Source organism: Nannospalax galili, unplaced genomic scaffold (assembly GCF_000622305.1).
Source record: "Nannospalax galili isolate Female #2095 unplaced genomic scaffold, S.galili_v1.0 scaffold891, whole genome shotgun sequence".
NCBI classification, from domain to species: Eukaryota; Metazoa; Chordata; class Mammalia; order Rodentia; family Spalacidae; genus Nannospalax; species Nannospalax galili.
This window is the reverse complement of record NW_008330576.1, coordinates 4,014,786-4,026,196: the sequence shown is the minus strand read 5'-3', so window position 1 is coordinate 4,026,196 and position 11,411 is coordinate 4,014,786. Positions and strand designations below refer to the sequence as shown.

The 11,411-nt window shown below is 41.3% G+C and overlaps 2 protein-coding genes across 3 annotated transcripts in view; both read right to left on the bottom strand.

Annotated features, from left to right (window-relative positions):
- The window catches only part of Slc12a1 (solute carrier family 12 member 1), a 93,860-nt gene extending 90,279 nt beyond the window's left edge, over positions 1-3,581 (bottom strand). Inside the window, exons 1-2 of the mRNA XM_008849418.2 lie at positions 3,564-3,581; positions 1,861-2,471 (exon numbers count right to left, since the gene is read on the bottom strand). Coding sequence (XP_008847640.1) covers positions 1,861-2,268 — 408 coding nt within the window. The 5' untranslated portion in view covers positions 2,269-2,471; positions 3,564-3,581. The remainder of the gene's footprint in view (positions 1-1,860; positions 2,472-3,563) is intronic.
- Positions 3,582-8,258: 4,677 nt separating this feature from the next.
- Positions 8,259-11,411, bottom strand: part of Ctxn2 (cortexin 2) — a 12,003-nt gene continuing 8,850 nt past the window's right edge. Inside the window, exon 2 of one of the 2 annotated variants that reach the window (XM_008849395.1) lies at positions 8,259-8,669. In XM_008849395.1, coding sequence (XP_008847617.1) covers positions 8,367-8,615 — 249 coding nt within the window. In that variant the 5' untranslated portion in view covers positions 8,616-8,669 and the 3' untranslated portion in view covers positions 8,259-8,366. The remainder of the gene's footprint in view (positions 8,670-11,411) is intronic. The other variant, XM_008849403.1, reaches the window with a different exon arrangement.

Below are 11,411 nucleotides of genomic sequence, written 5' to 3'. Positions count from 1 at the left end.
GTTTGCTGTAAATTGAGGAACGAAAATATTTAAATTTTTATATGAATTTTTTAATGAAGGAGGCAGCTTTAAAAATCATGTGTAGAATATGGTGGGATAGAATTTTGGGTCTTTTCTGGAAGATTTTGGTTCATTTTACTTCTTCAAATAAATCAGAATCTCCTTATAATGTTTAAATTCTCTTTCTGCCCCTTCCACAGTTTGGAAACTCTGTGCTCTTCCTATCAACCCACTGTTCTTTCCTCTTCTCTCCCCTGGTACTCTTCATAGAGACTGTCACTTTGAATGGCCATGATGCTATTTTTCATTATTATTAAAGCACTAGATAAGGTCTAAATCTCATGTCTATGAAGAAACCAGTCATTTATCTGAGTGCTGCCTATATGGCCCACAGGAGGATGAATTTTGTGGGATAAAGGAGTATGAAAACAGTGATGAGAGCACAAGGTCTTCCTCAGGAAGGTCTAGAACCCAGAGTTGGGCCAAGGCATGTGGGGAGACAGTTTTGGAGATGTGCATTCTCTGGAAAGAAAGGTGAGCGGACACTGAAGACAGCCTGTACTAAAAGCTGTCCCGAGACAGTGCCCTTAGATCTCCAGCATGGGGGTGGGCAATTAGTTAATCCTGAAAACTGAACGAATAAATGTATGAATGAATAGAAAATAAACTGTACTATTCTTTGTTTGCCCGAAAACTTAGCCAAGAGTGAACCACATTTAAATATGTGATATCACATTCTCTTATGAGATAGTCACTATATTCCACTGACAGATATTCAGGGCTGGGAGATGACTCAGCGGTCAAGGCACTTGCTGAGAAGTGTGAGATTTGAATTCCCTGCACCCATGTAAACCAGGCTGGTGTGTAGGCCCAACTGTAATCTCGGCACTGAGGAAGTGGAGACAGGTCCTCAGAACAAGCTGGCTAGCCAAACTAGCTGAATTGTCAAGCTCTGGGTTCAAGTGAGAGATCCTGCTTCAGTATATAAGGTGGAGAATGATTTAGGAAGACACTTGACATCAACCTCCAGCTTCCACACACACCTGTACACAAAGGTACACAAACACATGCAGACATACATACATGCATACCATACACATACACGTACATGTAAAAAAAGAGTGATATGCATTGCATACTGTCACAGAAGAGCAAGGGGATGAAGTCTGTCAACGTATCTCAGAGCAAGCTATAGAAGCTATCTACTAAGCTGCTAAATGATGGCTGTAAGATTAGAAGGCGCCACCGCATTCCAGCAGACTCGGTAGCCCTCATGCATTCCTTAAATGTCAAATTTGGCCACGTCTTCTGCTTCTCTATTTAAGTTCAGTTACTTCATGTGCAGGTACACACAGGAGCCTCAGACAGAGTTATGAAGGGGGGACAGCAATGCCGACTCTTACATATTTCTGTTTTTTCTTTTAATAAAAATCTCAGCCATACCTCGGTTTCCTTAGTAGCCGAGGATCAAGATCACCACTGGACCCAAGGCTGGCACCCACACAAAAGCACAGTGATTGTTTTAGACCTGCTGTGGAGCTTTACTGTGGTGGAAACAGCTTAGTATTCAGTTTGACATGTTCAGCCACGGCGTGATTCGAGCAACTATAATTGCAAACAAGATATGCTATATTGCTTAACTTTCAGAGTTGACTCTGGAGTCCTCTCCCAAGTCAGAAAACATTTGTGAAGCGCTTGTAGATTTTCTGTTTCTTGGGAACTAGAAACAGCTGTGTAAGTAAGCGGGATGATTTGGAATGGCGCTTTTCAGCCTACCAGTGCACGCTCAGTCTTATTAACCCCGAAGAAATGGCCTAGAGGAGGGGGAGGAAGGACACTGGCTGTGCCCTTCAGGCTTACCTTGGCGAGCTGTTCATGGATCTCCAGCAGGCTGGGCCGGTTGACCTTGGGCCCACTCACGCTGCCCGTGTTGCGGTAGTACTCAATCTTGGGAACGGCATCCACGGTGTTGTGGCCAAAGGTTTGCAGGTAATATGTGTTTGTGTGGGAGTCATAGGCATGGAAAGTGGCATCTGTTCTAGCAGTTTCTCCATTTTGGAGGAAATTGTCATAGCATTCCTGATTCCCAGGCCTAAAACTGATTCTCAGTCTGTTTTGGGCTTCTTCCCCAAAAGAGGTCTCTTCATAATGTGGGGGGTCGGAGCTGTCACTCACAGCTGCACAGCTGTCATGGCCCTCGTTTATGACATGAACTTGGAAACGGCTGGTGTTACTGGGCACTGAGCTGGAAGGAGTGTTTAGTGACATCTTCCAAAATGCACTTTTCGGACTAAACTATCTATATTCTGGCTGTTTAAAACAAAATCTATTTATTTCTGCTTCAAAACGAACTCTAATGTGGTTATACTAGGGAGCTTTTGTTCTAGATGAGTTCAATGATTAGATTCCTGATGTATTGTTGGTACATTGTCTCCTATGTGTAATCTTCAGAATGTTCTTCAAAGCTGTCACTGAGAAAGAAAATTAAATTTGTTCCAGGCAATGCAAGCATATCTAAGTGGGGCTGGGGTATGAAATTACAGTTTTCTTTTATACGACATACAATTTTAAACTCATTTCAGTAAAAATGACTTGCCTAGGAATCTTAGTCACCTGAACAGTGAACCTCTAATCAATAACTAGGGACTTGCTTCTGCAAACAGAAATTCCAACAGAGTCATTAAAATGTGACCCTGTTTGTAATATTTTCCCTGAAGTCAGTAGGACTTTCAGATCAGGGATTACTTGCTGATTGAGGACAACAGGAATAGACCAGAAGAGAACATTCTTCGCCTGAACAGAGTTTGCTGACAGTCTAATTACTGAAATTTCATCTTGATAGGATTATATACTCTATGATGCATAAAAATTTAAACTGAAAACTTCGAAAAGTGCATTCTGCAAGTTAGAGAAATCTACACACTGTCAAGTAATAAATTCATTCCAGAAATTGTTTTAACCTAAGCAACAAGTAAAGAATTACATTTTGGAATGTGAGGATTTTAAAAATGTAGTCCTGCCAAGATTTCTGGAAATTCTTAGAATTTTTAGTAGCCTCTGAAGCTTTTCATTTGCTCGTATATTTGTGGGTTTTTTCATAAATGCTATTATGAAAATCTAAAAAAAAAGAATGTTGGGATATGAAAATACATCATAGTCCCCAGTAAAGGTTTATGTTCTATTGGCTTCTTTAGTGAAATATTTGTTGAATTGAACAGGCTATAAGATAATTTTTACAATTCTACAGTATGTGTCAATCTTGAAATACTTTCTATGGAATAATATTGCTAGAGAACTTAAAATTTCTTATCTTGAAGAAAGTTAGAAAGATAAGACCCATACCAACAACAATTTGACTCTCATGTAGTTATTAAAGGCATTTCTTTGAATTGACAAAAATTGAACTCTTAAATAACCACTGCTGGTGAAATTACAAGAGGAGCTAGTTTAGATTTTTCGAGCATCTTACTTCTCTCAGACCCTGTCATCCTTTAATCCATTCCTCTCATTTCTTTTGTGACATGCTTTTAAGTAAGGTTTTTACCCAGCCCAGACCTGCTTACCTCACAATCCAGGAGCCTTCTGAGGAAGTATAACCTATTTTAGCATCACATGAGCATATATGGGGCCTTAGCTTTCAGCCCACAACCTTAGGTTTCTTCCTATTGGTTAAAATCTTTCTTGAAAGAGATGAATTTTCAGTCATTGGGCTGGAATAGAACTAGAAGCCCGCCCAGTCATTAGCCCCGAGGAACCTTAAGTACCACATCAACTAGTAACTAGTAGTAAATCATTAATCCTTTTAGACAGTAAACAAAATAAAGTTGCTTTAATTCATAAGTAGACTAGATTGCTCAACAGCAATTCTTCAAAAATATTTCTTCAGTTGTTTGGGACTAGAGAAATTGAATCCTGTGGTTTCTCTCCCTCCCTCTCTTCCTTCCTTCCTTCCTTCCTTCCTTCCTTCCTTCCTTCCTTCCTTCCTTCCTTCCTTCCTTCCTTCCAAGGATTGAACCCAGGACCTCACACATGCTAGGTAAATATTCTACCACTGTGTTATGTTCCCAGCTTCCTCCAACTCCATTTAAAAAACTTTTTATTACAAGACAGAATCTTGCTCAATTGTCCAGCCTGTCCTTGAGCTGGCTCTGTAGTTGAGGCAGTCTTGCGCTTGTTATCCTCCTGCCTGGACCCCCCACCACAAGTAGCTGGAATTAGGACTGCACCACCTGGCTGATCATCTCATTTTTGATGAGACTTAGTGACCTCCAATTGTTTAGCAGAGGGACCAAAATACTGTGGACAAGAGATAACCTCAGTATTGTGTAGCTAGAAAATGGTAGTTGAAATCATTTTAATCTTAGGATAAATATTACCTTGACTTCTCTGCATAGAAAATGAACAGAAAGTAGAATCAATGACTTACTGAAAAGACTAGTAGGAAAAAACTGTTTCAAGCTGGAGTCAAACTGTGGGTACATTTCCAAGTGGAACTACTAAATAGCCTTTTTGTCTCCATGTAGAAGAACATTTTTATCAAATCTAGTTTTTGAGTTTTGCTGAGGAAAAGGTTTTGCTCTAGTCCCTGAGCTGGTGATTATTAAGATAGCACAGGCAATTCCTCCCTGCAGGTTGTGTCACTGGTTTTCAATCAGAATGATTGAATGAGTCCTCGTTGTGTCTAATAAGAAACTATCCGAGTGATTTCCAGTTGCCTGGGTAGCCACAGTGGTGTGATGTAGTGTTAAGCCTGAGCTCTGGAGTGAGAACGCTCAATTTCAGTTCTGCTCTTGCCACTTCCTGTTGAAAGAACTCTGGCTACTCACCAACTCTGTGTGCTTTAATGTTCTTATCTGCAAATGTAGATGCAATAACATCTAGTTTGCTGGATTAGTGTGAGGATTAAACCAGCTAATTTGTGTTTAGAACAGTACCAGTTTGAAGTCTTTGCTTGTGATATTTTAGTAATATTTATAACCAGTTTGTGAATTTTTATTACTCATGCTCATGATTCTGAGATCAATCATTAAAGATAGGGATAGGTATTATACCCATTCAAATAAAGAGCAAGGCAAACTGGTAAGCAGACACAGGATTACAGAAAGCCATTTGGAAATGCCTACAGAAAGCCCCTTGGATGTTCTTAGTCAGTTAATGCCATGCTACTCAGTTACCAGGCGATGTTACCAGGATCTATCAGAAATAGAATTACAAGGAGATACCTGTAACTCAATCTTCTGTTTCTTTTTCACATGTATTTATTTGTATGTGTGGGGGACAGGAGGATAAGTCATGTCATGATGCATGTGTGAAGGTCAGAATCAGGAGTTGATTCCCTCCTTCAACTATGTGGGTCCCACGGATCAAAATATTGAGAGTCAGGCTTGGTAGCAAGTGCTTTCACCTCAGAGCTGTCTCATCGGCCCTTAGTCTTCTCATAAGGGCCCTTAATAGAAGGTATTTATTTCTTCAAAAGCAGGTTCCAGGTCAGGCATAGTGGCGCATGCCTTTAATCCCAGCAACTTGGGAGGCAGAGGCAGGTGGATCACTAGTGAAATCAAGACCAGCCTGGGATGTTCCAGGTTAGCTAGGGCTTCATAGTGAGACCATGTCTCAAAAAACAAAAACAAAATAGGTTTCTGACTCTCATAGAAGAAAAGATGTTAAATATAGGAAGCAGTCAGATTTCAGATTCAGCTAGGAGGTGCTGGGGTTCCTTATGTAATAGGTCAAGATTAGAGAGAGCTGAGATGAAGCTAAGACCCAAAAGAAACCTGTTCATTGTAACCCTCACCTTTGGGAACACCTTGTCCATTCTTTAGCCTTTTTTCTCTACCAAAGGCTGTGCGTGCCTCTGTAATCCATCACTTGCTTTTTCTTGCTGCCTGCCTGACTCCAGTGTAGTATGAATTACTTACAGTCTTGGTCTTATATCAAGCAGACATTTTCATTCGAAGGTGTTTATCTCTAACTGGGAAATGAAAGTCTTTGTTCTTTTTAAAGGGACTCAAACCTTCTCTCTTGAGTATGGATGGGAGATAGTTTGGGGGCTGTGGATGAAATTACACCATTCATAAAGTCAGCTTTGAAAACTGAGCCTGATTTAGGCCTTTTGGGCAGGTGGGTCAGGGAACAGAGCAATCTCTCTTTAGGAACAGCTCCCACCTTCTTCCTGTTCATCCTGACAGGAAGTGGCAGCAGGGTCTGATCTATGTATGATCACAGAAGCATTATAATTTCTTGAAATTTCCGCGTCATATGCTGGGTGTGGTGGTACACACCTTTAGATCTAGCCCTTGGGAGGCAGAGGCAAGTGGATCTGTTTGTGAGATCGAGGCCAGTCTGGCCCATATAGTGACTTCCAAGCAGACTGGGACTAGGGAGACCCTGTCATAAAAAAAAAAGGAAATGAAAAAAAAACAAAACAAAAAACAACAAAATTTCTATGTTATATCCCAAATATAACCAGCCTTTTATATTTATTATAACACTTCTAGCTCTGAAAATACAGGTAATGATCCTTCTACCCTTAAAATAAAATTATAAAAAGGACACAGTCGGTCACAGATGAAGTCCCTTTCCATCAGCATGCTTCCTTTTTATTGAGATTGGGGAGAAGAGTGTGGTGGGAGCCCATGTGCTGAAACAGTGTCATTCTTTATAAACTTGTTGCTTTTTGGTTTGGGGGTGCCTTTTTTTGTTTTGAAAGAAAGATCTGATGCTGTAACTCTCTAGCCACTGCAATGGAAAGCCTCAGTGGATGTTTTGCCTGGGGGACAAATGGAGAATCGAAAATTTGGACTTGCATCTTAGCTAAGGGGCACTTCAGAGGCTGTCACAAAGAAGATGCCCAGCACTAGGCACAGACAGCTTCTAGAAAGTTCAGCCGAGCTTGGCTTAGTGAGTTATTCTTAAGTCAAATTTCCCACAATTGTGAGGTATTCCCAGCCTACATTCTTGTGCCAACTGAGATACAAAGAGCCTCCTTGATGAGGGTTTGGTATGGAAGAACAAGAGCTAACACAGGGGTTTTCTAAACCTACTAAGAGAAAAGAACTACCCGGAATCTCTCTGTGGCAGCTGTTTTGGAGTGCCATAGACCTGAGTGGGTGCTATCTTGGTAAAATATTGTAGGGGCTGGGGAGATGGTACAGTGGGCAAATTGTCTGGCCCTCAAGCATGGGGGACTTGAGTTCAGATCCCCAGCACCCATGTGAAACTCAGGTATGTCGGAGGCACTTGTATCTCCAGTGCTGGCTTGGGGATAGGTTGGGGACAGGTTGGGGACAGGTGGAGAGCAAAGTATGTTTAAAGATTGTTCTGTTGTTTTCAAAGTATTTTACGTTCATTATATCTCAGAGCTCTTTGCAGTGTTCTTGCCAGATACACACGGTAGGTTTCTTATCCTTGTTTTGCTGATGTGGACATTGCTTGACCTTGGGCCATTTTCTAGGTCATAAAGCTATTTTGTTGGTGGACCAACATTAGAATTCAGGCTCCTAACCTGAAAAATGTGTGTGATATTTTAAACCCTCTTTCTTAGCTCTCTGGCTTGTCAGGTACATTTGTAGCATTTTCAGGTTGATGCTGTTAAAATGAGCCTCCTGGTTATCCCTTCTCTGCCCCCAGAAGTCTAAAGAGATTAGACTACTGGCTGACTACACAGCTCCAGTGATGACAGAGCTCATAGCGGACTTCCTGCTTTAATACAATTGATCCACTGGAAGCTTCCTTTTTAGAGCTATTTATTTATACAAGAGATAGTGGAGGGTTTATCAGTATAAAGCAGGTCTGGTTTACACTTCAAGCTACAGGATTTCATCATAAGACACTCTATAAGAACTAGATGAGTGTCAGGAATTCTGGGAACCTTCAGCTCTGTGGGAACTTGTAAGGTTTGGATGTTAGTTTTCTGAAGTATTTTCACTGGGGACCTTTTGACCTATGACCACCTTTGAAGAAATCATATTATTTATTCTTTGGTCTGAAAACCCCTTGAGTCCTAGTTCACTAAAGCTGTACTGTGGCTCTAGTCTGGACTATTAAGAGGGTTCCTGGGCTTGCTTTGCAGATGCCTCCAGCTAGTTCATTGGCAAGGAAAGGGGAGCAGACTGTCATGGCAGACATTGGAGTAGAGAGTAAAGGTGGCTAGGCCAGGGTTATGCTCTATGCTTAGAAACCTTCAGGAGGGGACAAAGGAAAGTGCAATGTCAACAAAGGACTGCCATTTACACACCCATGGATAAATCAATCCCAGATGTTTATTGAGTAAAGTATAGGAAATGTATCACAGTCAGGCTAGTTACACATGTATCCACCATAGATCCCACCCAACAGCAACTGGCAAAAGCATAAAGCTGGAACTCTTAGGCCAGTGCATACTCAAATGTCCCTTTATCAAACTCTTCGACTTCATCTTCCCATGTAGAAGAAGGCATGCTACTATATGGGTCTAACAGAATTTTGAAGCATCTGATGATAAGAAGTCCCAAGAAGATGCACAAAATCCCCACAAAAGCAAAGCCAGTCTTTTGCTCCAGAGTCAGTGAGAAGGCAGAGACTTCGTTGACACTCATCTTGGCTGAAGAGTTGCCGCAGTTGGCACTACTCATCATTCACGGCTGCATCGTGGGGGCTGCTCAGAATCCCTGCACCAGTCAGTTCTCTGCCTAGGTAAAAAATGCACTAGTTTAGTTTTGACCTTGTATGGACTGCGTAAGAACCTGCCAAATAAATCTGGGCACTTGTTAACGATGTTTGGCAGTACTAGGTGTGAATCAAGCTGGCACAGAAGCCGCTTCTCCTACTAGAGTAACTGCAGAAGGTGGACATTCAAATAATGAACAGTAAATGCCTTTAATCCTTTGTTGGGGAGCTGTCACTGCTTCTTTGATCTGAGTTTTCATCTCATTTTCACTTCCTGTTTGCATGTGGAGATAACATAAGAGAACAGAGAGGATGGATAAGCTGCTGATGCTGTTTAAAGCCCTTACTTCAAGGTCTATTTCCACGGTGTGCTGGGTAGCTTTAGTGTCAAGTTGACATACCTGGGTTGAGAGAGCCTCAATTGGGGAATTACCTTCATTGGGCTGGCCTGTGGCCATGTCCATGGGGCACTTTCTTAATTGTTGAGTGATGTGGGAGGGCCCAGCCCACAGGAGGTCCTGTGTTGCTAAGAAAGCAGGCTGAGTACAGGCCAGAGAAGTAAGCCAGTAAGCAGTGTTCGTCCATGGCCTGTGCTCCAGCTCTTGCCAACATATTCCTGCCCTGAGTTCCTGCCTTGGGCTCCCTGATGAACTGCAACCTGGGAGATGTAAGCCAAATAAACCCTTTCCTTTCCAAGTTGGTATTGGTCAGAGCGTTTTGTCACAGCAGTGGAGAAACAAACTAGGATACAGGGCTATCTTGTTTGAAACGAAATCTATTTTCTCTCTTTTTTATTTCTTTAGTTTTCATACTTATAATACTTAAATACTTTCATTTTCACTACCATTCCATATACTAAATATGTCCATGTGGGGGGAGGGGGGGGAGGGAGAGAGAGAGAGAGAGAGAGAGAGAGAGAGAGAGAGAGAGAGAGAGAGAGAGAGAGAGAGAGAGAGAGAGAGACTCACTCTGTAGTTTAGGCTGGCCTAGAACTCACTGGTTGGCCCTGAACTCCTAGCAATCTTTTTTGCCTCAGCCTTCCCCAGTGCTGGGATTATGAGCTACCACACTCAGTTTAAATGTCACTTTCTTAAGAAAAAAATGTGAATTAGATTAAATAGGCAATGCTTAACATAGCAGTTGCAAGAGTTAAAAGCAAGAGTTATGGGCTACCTTTCCCCTGCTGTTTTCAGAATCCCCTCAATGAATATAAAATCCTAATTAAACTCAGGTTTTCTCTGCAATTCAACTTTAGGACGAGTTCTAGTCCTCCCAGCAGCTTCCGTTCCTATGCCTCTTCTATATTGAGATTCTAAAGCTACAGTTAAAAATGTCACAAAGTTTATGTGGAATTTAAACAAAATAGGGCATTTGGTCCACTTGATATCTTAATAGGTGAATTTAATTAAAGCTTAAAATAAAATTATTTAAATTAAATGATTACCAATGTGTACTTGCTCTTATTGAGAAAACTCTGTGAGAGAGTGTGCTTTACCTTAAAAATATTGTCTCAAAGGAAGAAATAAAGATGGCTAAGAAACATCTCAAAAAGTATTCAACATCGTTAGTAATTAGGGAAATGCAAATTAAAACCACCCTAAGGTAGCACCTTACCCCAATGAGACTGGCTAGGATCAAGAGAACAAATGATACCAAATGCTGGTGAGGATGTGGAGAAAGGGGAACGCTCATTCACTGCTGGTGGGATTGCAAACTCATGCAGCCTCTATGGAAAACACTGTGGAGAACTCATAAAAAACTAAAAATGAACCTACAATGTAACCTGGTTGTACCACTCCTTTGCATATACCCAAAGGACTCATCCTATTGTAGAGACATTTGTACAACCATGTTTGTTGCTGCTTTTTTCACAATAGCTAAGAGATGGAAGCAACCTAAGTGTTCCTCAATTGATGAGTGGTTAAAAACATGTGGTATATTTACACAATGGAGTTCTATTCAGCATTAAAGAAAGATGAAATAATGAAATTTGCAGGTAAATGGATGGATCTAGAAATTGTTATACTAAGTAACACAGACTCAGTAAAACAAATGACATATGTTCTCCCTCATATGTGGCTCCTTAGCACTAAATCCTTTTAAATTCCAGTTCCTTTTAACAGTAATCCCTTCTGCATGAAATAATTACCATCATCACGACTTTGGCTGAGCCTGATTGCTAAACATAGCCACAATTGGGCTTGTTGACGGTTGTGCTCATGCATTAAAGGAGTGTGAAGCAGGGTCACTGGACCCTTACCTGAGTATCCAGACACTCTTCCCAGCCAACTAGTCCAGCCTTGGAAGACAAAAGAAAAATGAGGAGGAATCCAATAGAGGGATGCTTTTGGAAGCCCTTGTCAAGAAACTCCAATGGACTCTCATGAACATTTGAAAATTGCCCTGTTCTGACTTTTTTCTAGCTCCCCATCTAGAACTTGTAATGCTAATTACTCTTGCCTTTACTTCTCCTTCACATCTCCTATTCATGATTCAAGGACATTCTTTTCTCCTTAGAGACAAGAGTTATGCAATTAGGGAGTCTTTAGATAGACCCACTGAAGGGGGTACTCCAATTGCCTCACCCTGCGTCCCTGTTCAGCATGAAGAAGCCAGAGTGGTTTGTGTCCCTAGTCCCTATTGGCAATTTGGGTAACCCCTTCAGAGGATGGCATGATAAGAATAAGAGGTAGGAACTGGCTAGGCAGTTAGGGTAAAAAGACCCCAAAGAAATGTAGCCAGTTTCTTGGCTAAAAGTCAAAGTG